Source organism: Pseudorca crassidens, chromosome 10 (assembly GCF_039906515.1).
Source record: "Pseudorca crassidens isolate mPseCra1 chromosome 10, mPseCra1.hap1, whole genome shotgun sequence".
NCBI classification, from domain to species: domain Eukaryota; kingdom Metazoa; phylum Chordata; class Mammalia; order Artiodactyla; family Delphinidae; genus Pseudorca; species Pseudorca crassidens.
Window position 1 is genome coordinate 20,784,280 of NC_090305.1, and position 12,887 is coordinate 20,797,166.

The 12,887-nt window shown below is 43.8% G+C and overlaps 4 protein-coding genes and 1 pseudogene across 4 annotated transcripts; 2 read left to right on the plus strand and 3 right to left on the minus strand.

The window, feature by feature from the left end:
- Positions 1-1,702: 1,702 nt before the first annotated feature.
- Positions 1,703-3,778, minus strand: LOC137232988 (histone H3.1). The gene has a single exon (XM_067755796.1). The coding sequence runs from the start codon at positions 3,105-3,107 to the stop codon at positions 2,697-2,699; it is 411 nt and encodes a 136-aa protein (XP_067611897.1). The 5' UTR covers positions 3,108-3,778; the 3' UTR covers positions 1,703-2,696.
- Positions 3,779-4,015: 237 nt separating this feature from the next.
- LOC137232989 (histone H2A type 1-B-like) lies at positions 4,016-4,716 on the minus strand. The gene has a single exon (XM_067755797.1). The coding sequence runs from the start codon at positions 4,686-4,688 to the stop codon at positions 4,296-4,298; it is 393 nt and encodes a 130-aa protein (XP_067611898.1). The 5' UTR covers positions 4,689-4,716; the 3' UTR covers positions 4,016-4,295.
- Positions 4,717-8,920: 4,204 nt separating this feature from the next.
- LOC137232990 (histone H2B type 1-B-like) lies at positions 8,921-9,731 on the minus strand. Its single transcript, XM_067755798.1, has 2 exons — positions 9,313-9,731; positions 8,921-9,185 (listed from the first exon to the last, which is right to left on the minus strand). Exons 1-2 carry the CDS (start codon positions 9,687-9,689, stop codon positions 9,164-9,166), a joined length of 399 nt encoding a protein of 132 aa, XP_067611899.1. The 5' UTR covers positions 9,690-9,731; the 3' UTR covers positions 8,921-9,163.
- A 286-nt stretch (positions 9,732-10,017) lies between these two features.
- LOC137232756 (histone H2A type 1-D-like) lies at positions 10,018-10,544 on the plus strand (annotated as a pseudogene).
- An 822-nt stretch (positions 10,545-11,366) lies between these two features.
- H3C3 (H3 clustered histone 3) lies at positions 11,367-11,919 on the plus strand. Its single transcript, XM_067752186.1, has one exon. It carries the CDS (start codon positions 11,377-11,379, stop codon positions 11,785-11,787), a length of 411 nt encoding a protein of 136 aa, XP_067608287.1. The 5' UTR covers positions 11,367-11,376; the 3' UTR covers positions 11,788-11,919.
- Positions 11,920-12,887: the final 968 nt, after the last annotated feature.

The following is a 12,887-nucleotide window of genomic DNA, read 5'->3' on the forward strand; positions in this document are numbered from 1 at the left end:
CTCCCACATATACATGAGGGCTTCTGTTTTGTTTTTGTCTTGTTAATCTGTCTTTTATTTCAGAGGTCTCATAGAGGGAAAATTATTTTTCCTTCCCTACAGCTGTGTGACCTTTAACCTTGCCTTTGTTTTCTTTATCTGTAAAACTGGGTAATGATAACACTGATGGAACTCTAGTGAAGATTTAATTTAGCTATTGTAAGCAAAGCATTGGAACAGAGATTGGCCCATGAAGTCCTATATAAATAAATGTGACTTGTTTTCAGTTGGTATTATTTCTTAAAGAATCTTCCTGGACTTGAGATATTGCCCTGAGGTCTCATCTTTACGCCTAACACAGTATCAATCACACAAATATGCATTTACTCATGAGGATTGTTTTTTTTAAATCACAGCATCTAATAAAGCACAAAGTATCACAGCATTGTTTTGTTTTTCATACGACATGTTAAACATGGTGGGTCCAAATATGTTCCTTTGGGCCCTCTCCCAAGGTGCACTGACAATCTCAGGCTTCTAGCTTTCCTGCAGTCAAGCCTGGGGTGCTGTTCAAATCTCCATACCAGTTTCCCACTGTTGTGTTAAATCTCTTGAAAACACTCATTGAGCAGTAACTCACTTCTACTGGGACAACTGGAAAGGCTACTACTAAATTTTTAAGTCTGAAAAATTTACCCTGACCTTGACTTCCTCCTCCTTTCCTTTGAGAGACTTTATAACAAACCAAAACTCATTCTAGACTCCAACAGCATTAGCTGTAAACTTCAACCTGTGGTGTAACATCACTCTGTGGGCCTGGGTAAGAAAAACCCTTTCTGACTGAAGACCTTGCAGCAGCCATTTAAAAGATACAATCTGTACAGTAAACACCCCCTTTTGTCTTCAGCCTGACCTTAGTCACTCCCCTAATATAAAATAATAGATGCTTAATGCAATGATATTAAAATGCTGGTACCATCCCCCTGCTCAAAGTGTTCAGTAAATTTTCTTTCACAAATTTGATTTTCTTCCACGTTTGATTTTAAAATGTCTGAATTTTATTTCTAAACTGAGCAGAATCTATGCAAGTAAGTAATGCCAAGTAAAAAGGAAATTTAGAAGCTAAAGTTTGTCTTTATTTCAAATTTTGAAAAATCCTAGAGTATGAGAGAAAATGATACACAGTTCAGGAAAATTAATAGCATTTATATGATGCTATGTGTCCCAAACTTGATGCATATTATTCTAATAACAACCCTACGAAGTGGGTAGTGTTACCCCCATTTTTCTGATGATGGGGAAATTGATTTGTCTAAGATGACACATTAAGTAGTAAAGCTGGGATATGAACCCGGGTAAGCTAGCATCCAGATGCTGCCAGCTTGCAGAGTATACCCTAGAAAAATTAACAAGGTTATGAATTGTAAGACTGTGTTAACCTTTTTTACCCTAGATACTGCACAGTTGTTCTGTTGAGGGGCTCAAGTAAATGAAGACTTAAAGCCAAATCCATGTTCCTTGGCTGGGGAGGGGAAGGATCAGCCAGTCCCAGCCATTGTCCCCTGCCTATCTGATCCTCAGACAGCAATGGGCACTTTTACTTTTTAAAAGCTATCCTATCAGGCCCTGTACATAAAACTTTTTTCCCAAGATACATAAAATATTAAAGGAAAAAGTCAAACAGTGTACATAAGAGCCAGCACAGCAATAAACAAGAAAAACCAAGATACCTGGACTTCAGCAGGGGCCAAAAGCTGAGGGGCAAAATCACCTTGGTTTAAGCCAAGGGCATTGGTGCCTCTGACAGACCTCTTATACGGGTAACAAAGGTCTGTGCCAGGCAGAGGCTTATACTAGTCTGGAAAAAATAAAATGTTAAAATAAAACAACATACACAGAGAGAAATATCTTTGTCATTAAAAAACATTATTTTGTAAACCAAAAGTTTTTATTGAAACCCTGAAATGTAAATAAATCCAAGTGAACAACACAACACCCATTACTGTGTATTTTGTGGGTTTTGTTTTAGGTGGGAGTTGGGCAAATTATTTTAGCAAGGTGAATCAATTCTCATCTCAGAGGTAGGCAGACTACTAGGAATAGGGTATGGAAAAAACTGAAGCAAAGCCTTCAGAATTGGTGGCTGTCATGTTTTTCAGCATTCTGTATTTTATAGTTTGTAAAATATAGTGTAAAAGCTACACAATAAAAAGGTTATTTTTCTTCTTACATTTGGTCACTATCCCATGTGTCACTTTTCACCCAGTGCTGAATCCCCAAACCGAAAAAACGTAAAAGCAAGATCACTGAGTCAAATGGCTAAAGTCCTATATTTGAGTAACAACTACAGCAAAGAACTGTGAAAAAATTGTACAGCATGGCATACCATGGTACATAGCCCTAGAAGAGACAAAAGCAATGTGAGATAAAGCAATACAATCAACTGGACTATTTCCAAGCAGGGCTATAATTAAATAAGGTTTGATAAACTATGCTTAGATGGCTACCTGTTAAGGAAATATGGTTAGACCTTCGCCTCACTTACAACTCCAGGAATGTCTGGCTGCGGCGGAAGGAGTTGGGACGGGAAGAATTCTACCCTTACCCACCCTTAAGAGGATTTTACTTCCTTACGGTACAGCTCTTCAAGATGAAGTTGTAGGTGGCTCTGAAAAGAGCCTTTGGGTCTAAGATTGGCACTTAATGGAAAAACAAGTTTACGCCCTTTCACCACGGATGCGGCGGGCAAGCTGGATGTCCTTGGGCATGATAGTAACGCGCTTAGCGTGGATAGCACACAGGTTGGTGTCCTCAAAGAGCCCCACCAGATAGGCCTCGCACGCCTCCTGCAGCGCCATCACGGCCGAGCTCTGGAAACGCAGGTCGGTCTTGAAGTCCTGCGCGATCTCGCGCACCAGGCGCTGGAACGGCAGCTTGCGAATCAGCAGCTCCGTGGACTTCTGGTAGCGGCGGATTTCGCGCAGGGCCACCGTGCCGGGCCGGTAGCGGTGCGGCTTCTTCACGCCGCCCGTGGCCGGCGCGCTCTTCCGGGCCGCCTTGGTGGCCAGCTGTTTGCGCGGCGCCTTGCCGCCGGTGGACTTGCGAGCGGTCTGCTTGGTGCGAGCCATGACAAAACCCCACGATAGTTGTTCTCCCAAGTGCCGGGGAAAAGCACTCAGCCGTCCTTCTTTTATACAGCCAGGCCACCAACTATTGGACCCAAGAACATTCGAAAGTACCCGCGCCCTCCTCTGATTGGTCCATTTCTGTGCCTGGCCCCGGAAGAATTAAGAGCTGCTTTCGGGTTGGTGAATGAATCTTAAACCCTTCCCTTTAACAATAGCGACTCCGACGCCCTGACGTCATTTTATTACGCTTTCGCTTCCAAAACGTACAGCAAAATTACACAAAGCAACGCGGGCACCGCCAACGGATTGATTTTTTGTGTAATTTTTTTTTTTTTCCGGTACGCGAGCTTCTCACTGTTGTGGCCTCTCCCGTTGCGGAGCACAGGCTCCGGACGCGCAGGCTCAGCGGCCATGGCTCACGGGCCCAGCCGCTCCGCGGCATGTGGGCTCTTCCCGGACCGGGGCACGCACCCGTGTCCCCTGCATCGGCAGGCAGACTCTCAACCACTGCGCCACCAGGGAAACCCTCTTTTTCGTTTTTTTTAAGTACAACCACCAAAGATATTTTGGAAGTGCTTAGAAAAATTAGATGGGCTGCCATCTAAAATGATACTGAGATTTTCCTGAGTCTGGCACAAACATTGTGGAGTCAGGAAGATGTTTCTGACACGAGGGCGAAGTACCAAGGATCTAGTAATTTACTCAATCCCTTCAGGAAATGTGTAATGTTTTTATAAAGTTGAATAGATGCAGAGGTTTTGGGTGTTCCTTTAAGTCAACAAAAAATGTTGAAGGTTAACTTTAAATACAGTGCTTTTCACTATACTGAAAGTGAGTATACTTTCCTCACTCCAGTGCGAAAAACTTTACAAAAGTCACCGCTGGAACAAAGAGGAAAGTAGTTTGACTATAAACTGATTCACCTGTAGTTAATCCGGTCAATTTAAACTCGTGTGGCTTTCCTCACAGTCATTTCGCACATACTCTTTACTGACTTCCCTCGGGACACTCACTTATGAGCTGTGATTTTTCACCTGATGTCACAACCCTCATATGGGCAGAACTGAAAAGCATGACAGCTCTTTAAACGAAAAAGGTGGGTGGCTCTGATAAGAGCCTTTGTAAGTTACCTTTTTTTTTCTTTTGGATAATGGATAACAAAATTGCCGTGCAAAAGTAATAAACACTTTACTTGCCCTTGGCCTTGTGGTGGCTCTCAGTCTTCTTGGGGAGCAGTACCGCCTGGATGTTGGGCAGGACACCGCCCTGAGCGATGGTCACGCGCCCCAGCAACTTGTTAAGCTCCTCGTCGTTGCGGATGGCCAGCTGCAGGTGGCGCGGAATGATGCGCGTCTTCTTGTTATCGCGGGCCGCGTTGCCCGCCAGCTCCAGGATCTCAGCCGTTAGGTACTCCAGCACCGCCGCCAGGTACACCGGCGCCCCGGCACCGACACGCTCGGAGTAGTTACCCTTGCGGAGCAGGCGGTGCACCCGGCCTACGGGGAACTGGAGCCCAGCTCGCGAGGAGCGGGTCTTAGCCTTAGTACGAGCCTTGCCACCCTGTTTACCACGACCAGACATAACAGACCACAACTCAAAAACCTTCAAAATAAAAAGCAAACAATAAACAACACAGCGGTGAGAGAAATATTTATATTAACCAGAGGTAGGCTTGTGCTATTGTCCCATTGGCTACTATTTAAGAACCAATAGGAAATCAGAACCTGCATCCTTCATTTGCATACAAGACTTCCGTCTAGTGTGAGTTTCCTGTTTGCTCCAATCTCATACAGTCTGGTGGGCTTTTAATACTGTTAATAATGGAGTCTATTTGGTTTTTTCAAAGCACTGTTCTTAAATGCAATCAGAAGCAGGAGTGATTATTCTTATTGTTCTGACTTTTTGCTATTGAAATTGTGACTCATGATTTTTGGAAAGGAATAAACGCAGCACAATTTAGAAACAATATTTAAGAGGTAGGTACTTCTATGCCCAGTGTTACTTTAACTCTTCTAACTCTTTAACTCTTTTGACAGGAAAGAGGGAGAAGAGGAAACAAAAAATTTTTTGTCCCGGCCCAAGTCTTAAACTATCTGAACAATGAAAACTGAAGGCAAGAACTGGATGATCCAGCAAGTCTTCCGTTTCATTCACAGCTTACCTATGAAGCCTTCCAGGGTCACCTGGGAGGTATGTAGAGTGAGTACTGTCCTCATTTTAGAGATTGCGAAACTAAGAGAGACCCAGTTTGTTTGCCTTTGCCAAGGTTAATGGGACCAAGGACAACAAAATCCTGTCTGAAAAACTTTGTCGTCGTTCCCCAGTGCCACTCTCAACCTTCCTACCCTCCCTCTTTTCTCACTTGGCTGCCACACACAGGATTCTAATTACTTTAGAAAACTCCTCCATCATTCTCCATATCGTACTGAACTTCTTGCAGTTAGAGTGAAAATTTTGCAGCACATAAGGACTCCTAAGAATGAGAGAACAAACACCCTACAGCACATAAATACTCAAAATGAGATTACAGTATACGACTATAAAGCACTATATTAATATTACTACAGGGTGTTTGGTCTTACGCTCTCATGTTGAGGAACATAAAATTAAGATAAATTACCGAGGGAGATCTTGCCGTTTTTTCTTTTAATGGTCCATGAAATAGAAATAGATGGGGCCCAGATGGAGGCGGATTACTATTACAGGAATTTTTGAGGACTCCAGCCTAAAAGTCTACTAACTAACAGGATGGTAAAAGGAACAAGAGCCTGGGTGTGAGAAAATTACTTCTAAACCAACTCGGTCAGAGAACTATATTTTGATCCAGGCAACCAAGCAGGAGAGTAAAGATGCTCATTTCCTGTTTCTTTTTTACCTTCTCTCAAGTCTTTTGACTCCTATGACGTTTTCTCTTAACAATATTCACTTCCTTTTTATTATTTATTATTATCTTCACCATGGACAACAGCAGTATACATCAACACTGGCTCAGTGTCTGAAATGTTTCAAAACCCGTGATGCAGATGTAAAAAGGTATCTCAGATGCTGCCTTGAAGACTTCATACTCTCTTGTGAAAAGGGCAGGGGGCGGGGAGCTGGGGGGTTGTATACCTGAAGTTTAAATAGTACAGCATTTTTTGCATCCAAAACTGAAGGTTTTAAGCAATAAATATTATAAGAGCACATGGAGAAGAGTAATCACTGTGAATTAGAAGGGTTAACAACTCGAAAAAGATGTACATTTAGCATTTATTCAACATAAATAAATAGTGCCAGAGTGTTCTAGGTGATGGCATGGTGTGCCCTTGGGGTCGCTGGGGAGGAAAAAATTTTCCTCTACCCTTCTAGGTTCTTCTGGCTGGTCTAAGAATTAAATTGACATGAGACAAATTAACAGGAAAAAATTAAATTTCATTTCATTTGTGGGTCGGACACAATAAGAAAAATGAGACCCAAGGACAAGTTAGGCAGTTGAGGCTTATGCCATCTGAGAGAAGAGGTTATGGGCTTGGGACTTCAAAGGGTAGGAAGGCAATTCACAAGAAGATGAAAAAAAGAAAATGTTTTGTGAACAAATGTCTGCTGGGCCAAACAGAAACAATGGCACCCAGAAAAAAATTTTAATGAACAGTCTTTCCTAGGTTCCCCCCTGTCTGCACACCTCGTTCAAATTATACTGTAGTTATCTAGGGTGAGACCTGCCTTCCTGGAACAGGTTCTCTATCAAAAATTCTTTTAGGCATTTAGGGGGAAGGTCAGAGTTTCTTCCTGCATCTTTTGGGCCTTGATTGCTTTCAGCTCTAAATTCTCTGCATGCCAAAGTGGCACATCTTGGGAAGGCCTGCCCTGAAACCCATCACTGCCGTATCAGTTTAATTATTACACCAACCGAAGAAAATTGTTCCCCCTCCTACAGAGGCCACATGGGGATCCTGGACTTCCACCCCCTACACAGCAATAATGAGGCACCTCTTCCCTGTCAATGTCAAATAGGCTGAGCAAGAAACTTGGACGCCACTCCCACCTGACAATGAGGCAGTGCCCCTCCTACCCCAGGCGGGAAGGGGGCTGGGAAGGGGGGGAGGTCTCTTAAAACCATAAATTTAAATAAGATCTAGAGTCTCATAACAATACCCAAAATGCCCAGGATAAGTTTATTTTAAAAAAAGATCACTGTCATACCAAAGTCTCCATTTGAGTGAATAAAGATAATCAACATATATTAAGACCAAGAGACACATATGTTAGAATTCTCAACTAGGATTCTAAACCAGCCGTCATAAAAACACTTAAATGAGCAAAGTTGGTGCCTCATCAGAATCAGCTGGGGAGATGTATGAATTTTATTTCTGGCTTCTCACAATTCCCCACATAGTTTTGGAGTCTAGCCCTGAGTCCAGGAATCTGATTTTTAATTTCCTTTTTGCTTGTTAAAGACCAGCCAGGTATCAGTATAGATGTCAAAAGGGCCTAGCTTTGAGTTTAGGGGACCCAGGTTTTGGTTTGGGCTTCTTATTTAAGGGTATAGTTTTAGGTAAAATATCAACTATTAGGAAGAAGCGGGAGAGAGGAGAGAAGAAAGATAGAAGCAAGCAAGTAGGCAAATATTATGAAAGACAAGATGGGGAAAAAAATAATTCTTATCTCAGGAGATCATTTTGAAGAGGCTGAGATATTATTTCCCAGATCTCACTCCTCCAGGGGGTGATTCTTAAATTGCAGCTTGAGTTCAATATTTTTGTTTTACGGGATGGGGGGGGTAGTTATAATCTAAAAAGCAAAAATTTTAACTTGTAAGAAAAGCTTCTCTTTCACAACTATGTTTTCTGTACGCTGAGATAAATGCTTCTCATATAGCGGTCAGCTGATTTGTGTGGGAGCTGGGAAAAGATCATTTAAATTTAAATTTTCTTTTAAAAGTGGTCCTTTTTGAGAAATTCTACTTCAAGTTTTACTTCTTCATCCAGACACACTGTTGTATGTCACCTACATACGGTGCTCATAAACCAAAGGAAAAGACTTTTCCCAACCTTTTTAATAGGCAGTCAACTGCTGCCCCTTTTCCCGGCTTTTTCCCCTCCCCCAGCCCCAGGCCTAGCCCAGCCGTAACTGACTCCTTTTCCTCAACCAAGGCCCTTCCCATCGGGATTATTTTTGGAGTCGCGGGTATTTTGAAAAAGGTTTCCAAGAAAAATCAGCACATTTTCCTCTCCAACTGGGGCCCTCCCGGTCTGCGACGAGGTGACACCAGATGGGGAGGGCGGGAAATTCAAATCCTTTGTCCCTCCTCGAGCTGGAGTGCCACCCTTTCAAGCTCTTCTAGTGGCATCCCTGAACGGTAAGTGACCCAAGAAACGGGAGCCCAGATTTCAGGAATGAAAGAAAGATTGCAACGGCTTTAGATTGACTGTTGCCATCAGTAAACAATTCTAACGCGAAATTAGAAAATCTCACTTCAACCATGTGAAGAGAGCTTGAGGTAGTACCCTATAGAAGTGCCCACAGCTTGTTAAAGGAACAACAATTTTGCTTACTGTTTCTACAATCCCAGGGGAGTTCAGGCTGCCGGAGAAAATGCAACTACCTGCCCTCTGTTCCGTCGGGACCCCTCCTCTCCCCTCCCCCTCCTCCTCCCCACACCCCGTCCCCTCCCCCACATCCCCTCCCCGTCGCCCCCCTCACACCTCCCCCCGTCCCCTCGTCCCCCTCGCTCCCCACCCCTCCCCCTCGCTCCCCACCCCTCCCCCTCGCCCCCCACCCCCACCCCTGAAAAGACAGCCTGGATAATCATCTCCTCAGGGTCTCTACTCTGAAATCCCCTAACCGCTTCCTTACCAAGGAGGGACATTCCCATCACCATTAGAAATTTCAGAAGGCTTTGTAGAAAGGAGTGAACTTAATAAGCTTAATAAGCATCTGGAAGTTTAATCCTTGGGGAAAAGATGAGGTTTTTTTTTTTTTTTTTTTTGGGTAATGCGACACAGTAACTCATGTGTTTTAAAGCCGGTAAACCTTCCAAGTCGCTTGGGGCTCTGGCTCCAAAACTGCTTCAACTATCAACACCACGGGAAAAAACACCTGAAAGTAAATGTAACCAGTAGAGAATTGCATTCATCATCAAAAAAACGGAAGTTTCAGCTCTTCTTCGACAAAGTGGGTGGCTCTGAAAAGAGCCTTTGGATTAAGTGCCTACACAAGCACTTACTTGGAGCTGGTGTACTTGGTAACGGCCTTAGTGCCCTCAGAAACAGCATGCTTGGCCAGCTCCCCAGGGAGCAGTAGGCGCACAGCCGTCTGGATCTCCCTAGATGTGATCGTGGAGCGCTTGTTGTAATGCGCCAAGCGCGACGCCTCACCCGCGATGCGCTCAAAGATGTCGTTGACGAACGAGTTCATGATACCCATGGCCTTGGATGAGATGCCGGTGTCTGGGTGGACCTGCTTCAAAACTTTGTATACGTAAATGGAGTAGCTCTCTTTACGACTACGCTTGCGTTTCTTCCCGTCTTTCTTCTGCGCCTTAGTGATGGTCTTCTTAGAACCCTTTTTAGGGGCCGGAGCAGATTTAGATGGTTCTGGCATAGTTCTTCCGAAGAGCTGTAGTAAACGTTAAATCGCCTTCTCCACAACTAGAACTAGTAGTGTGAAGAGTTCAGAACCCATATATTTATAGTCGTTCAACGCAAATGAACAATCAAGAGGTCTCACTTTTGATTGGATAAGAGTAGTACAGGTTCACTAAGGGCGGGAGGGGCGTGGTTTATGCAAATAAAGGATACACAATTTGTTTTTCTATTGGATAGAAAAACAGCATACTTTTGACCAATCGGATAGCTTGCTGGGGCATCCCTGTACTGTCTGTAAAATGATTTGTTCATATGTCATCCAGCGTTTATTCCTTTTGCTCACAATGTTTGTTGTTAAATTGTATAAGGCAATTACGTCTGGCCGTGGTGAATAAGTAGGCAAGATTCGAGCTAAAGCTAAAACTCGATCTTCTCCAGCTGGTTTGCAGTTCCCAGTAGGCCGCGTACACTGGTTGCTCCGTAAGGGCAACTACTCCAAACGGGTCGGTGTCGGGGCCCCCGTGTACCTGACGGCCGAGATTTTGGAGCTGGCGGGCAGCCCGACCCGCGACAAGACGCGGGTCATTCCGCGCCACCTGCAGCTGGCCATCTATAATGAGGAGGAGTTCAACAAGCTGCTCGGTAAAGTCACCATCGCTCAGGGCGGCGTTCTGCCCAACATCCAGGCTGTGCTGCTGCCCAAGAAGACTGAGAGTCACCGCAAGACCAAGGGCAAGTAAAGCCTAGACAAAATACGAAATTCTTTTTTATAAACTGTCTAGTGGTTCTTTTCAGAGCCATCTACATTTTCATTTAAAAAGCTGGTAGCCAGGTATCTATCTCTGTTTTGTAAAAGACAAAGTGACGTCAAAACGCTGACTTCCAGGGAAACTGGACTTCCCACAAGCATTATTTTAGTGCGTACCGGGTGAAACTTCCGTAGTCAACAAAAGCGTTTCTAAAGAGGAGGCAGAAGCATCGCTCGAGCTTGAGAATAACAAAAAGCAAAGAAATTTTCCTTTTGCCAGTAGTAAACCTGTTCGGGCTTTCAAGGTTGTAAATTTAAGCAAAATCTATTTTTTTCTGACGAAAGTTTGGTTGCAGTCCAGTGTGTATCTGTCATCAATTTTACACGTGATTTTTTGAATCATCCACCCAGTGACACTGCCATGTAGTTTCACAAAAGAAAAACTCAGGGTTAGGGGAGCTGTGATGACCAGAGAAAGTGGCAGTCCTGGCGGTTCGAGATTTATTTAAACCTAACCCAGCTGTCTGGGGGAGAAAAAACAATTGTACTCAGTTTAGTGTGTGGACCAGCTGTATTGACAACCCGCTAGCGTGTCAATATTGACACGCTGAGAATATTGAGAATATCAGGGGAACTCATCAACTGAATCGGAAGTTAACATGGTCCTTAAGTGTCTCGTTATGCACGCTGTAGTTGGCGGCAGGATGAAATAGAACGTAGGAAATTTCCTTCAGATCCCAGAGGCAAAAAAAGGCACCGGGAATGGGTGGTAAAGTGATTCATCCAGTCAGATTCTCTAGTAATTAATTCTCCTTCCCGGTCACCTTTCAGCCAATGGTTTTATCGCGCGGTACTTTTGAAAAACTACAAGACCAATCAGAATGCTTCTAACTATATTTAAAGACAACTGCCTAAGCCTGCAACAGGCCTGTGGGTGTGTGGTCAATCGCTCGTTATGGCTCGCACTAAGCAGACCGCTCGCAAGTCCACCGGCGGCAAGGCCCCGCGCAAGCAGCTGGCCACCAAGGCGGCCCGCAAGAGCGCACCGGCCACGGGCGGCGTGAAGAAGCCTCACCGCTACCGGCCCGGCACGGTGGCCCTGCGCGAGATCCGCCGCTACCAGAAGTCCACGGAGCTGCTGATCCGCAAGCTGCCGTTCCAGCGCCTGGTGCGCGAGATCGCGCAGGACTTCAAGACCGACCTGCGCTTCCAGAGCTCGGCCGTGATGGCGCTGCAGGAGGCGTGTGAGGCCTACCTGGTGGGACTCTTCGAGGACACCAACCTGTGTGCCATCCACGCCAAGCGCGTCACCATCATGCCCAAGGACATCCAGCTTGCCCGCCGCATCCGCGGAGAGAGAGCCTAAAGAAAATTATCTTCCTAATTGAAAAAAGGCTCTTTTAAGAGCCACCCACAATTTTACTTAAAGGCGGTTGTGACATGATTGCTGAGGCGTTAGAAATCACTAATGGTGGAAAGCGTATAGTAAAAACTCAAGTAAGGGACTTTAATATACATAAAACCAAAGTAAGCCTTTATTCGGGTTAGAGTTATTCAGGGAATTATCTCTCATAATTAAAATACTGTCTTCAGGTCAGTTGGTCTACCCAAACTGGAATTGTAGCTCAGGCAATAGGAACTGACCTCAGTACTCACCAGCAGAGATCCACTAAATTTATGTAACCTTTAAGATTTGCCTATGCATCTGAAAATCAAGGGGGTTTGAGATACTGAAGGGTACCAACTGTAGAGCTTTTTTTACTCATGCCTCCTTGTAATACAAAGAACATTTACTTAAATGTTAATTTTTTTAAAAAAGTTTCCACATATTGATGCACAATGTAACTGATGGAGCAGATGATTTTCTGAGGCTTAACGCTTACACAACGCGGTGACTTAAAACTACAAACAAAATTACAAAGTAGATACTGAATATTTATAATGAGAACATTAACAAATTCCAATTTTACGAAAAAACAAAACCATAGCTATCACAAAATTCAGAAAAATAGCACATTAAGTTGAATACACACTGCAATGCTTTATTTTCCTATATTTTTGACAGCATACTCTGATTCCCTCTTTAAAGGAAAATTGTTTAGTAATATTTTCTATAGAGTGTAGACAGTGGGAAGAGAATTCAGTATTCCCTCTAGGGTGGTTGATCACAATTTGTTTTATTCCATTGATAACTTAGAATTTCAGCTTCAAAGCACTGTAGGTGATGTCAAGTTTTTAGGATTGTTTTCAAATTTGGAAGATCCTCTGTCAAGCTTCTTTCATATGTGAATTGTAAAATTTGGAAGAATTCTTCACAGACTAGCTTCTGGTTCTATACATTTCAAATCTCAATTCTCCCCTATGCATTCACTCCCAGTGCTGGGTACATGGATATATGACATGTAGTCCCATATTTTCTTGCCATTAATCCAGGTGAGTTTATCAGTGGGCAGTAGGAGTATTCCT

Excerpts from the sequence above, each read along its gene's own strand:
- LOC137232988 (XM_067755796.1), bottom strand. The coding sequence starts at position 3,107 with ATGGCTCGCACCAAGCAGACCGCTCGCAAGTCCACCGGCGGCAAGGCG.
- LOC137232989 (XM_067755797.1), bottom strand. The coding sequence starts at position 4,688 with ATGTCTGGTCGTGGTAAACAGGGTGGCAAGGCTCGTACTAAGGCTAAG.
- LOC137232990 (XM_067755798.1), bottom strand. The coding sequence starts at position 9,689 with ATGCCAGAACCATCTAAATCTGCTCCGGCCCCTAAAAAGGGTTCTAAG. Across the intron at positions 9,186-9,312 it reads ACCAAGTACACCAGCTCCAA|GTGTTTTTTCCCGTGGTGTT; the intron begins GTAAGTGCTTGT and ends ATTTACTTTCAG.
- H3C3 (XM_067752186.1), top strand. The coding sequence starts at position 11,377 with ATGGCTCGCACTAAGCAGACCGCTCGCAAGTCCACCGGCGGCAAGGCC.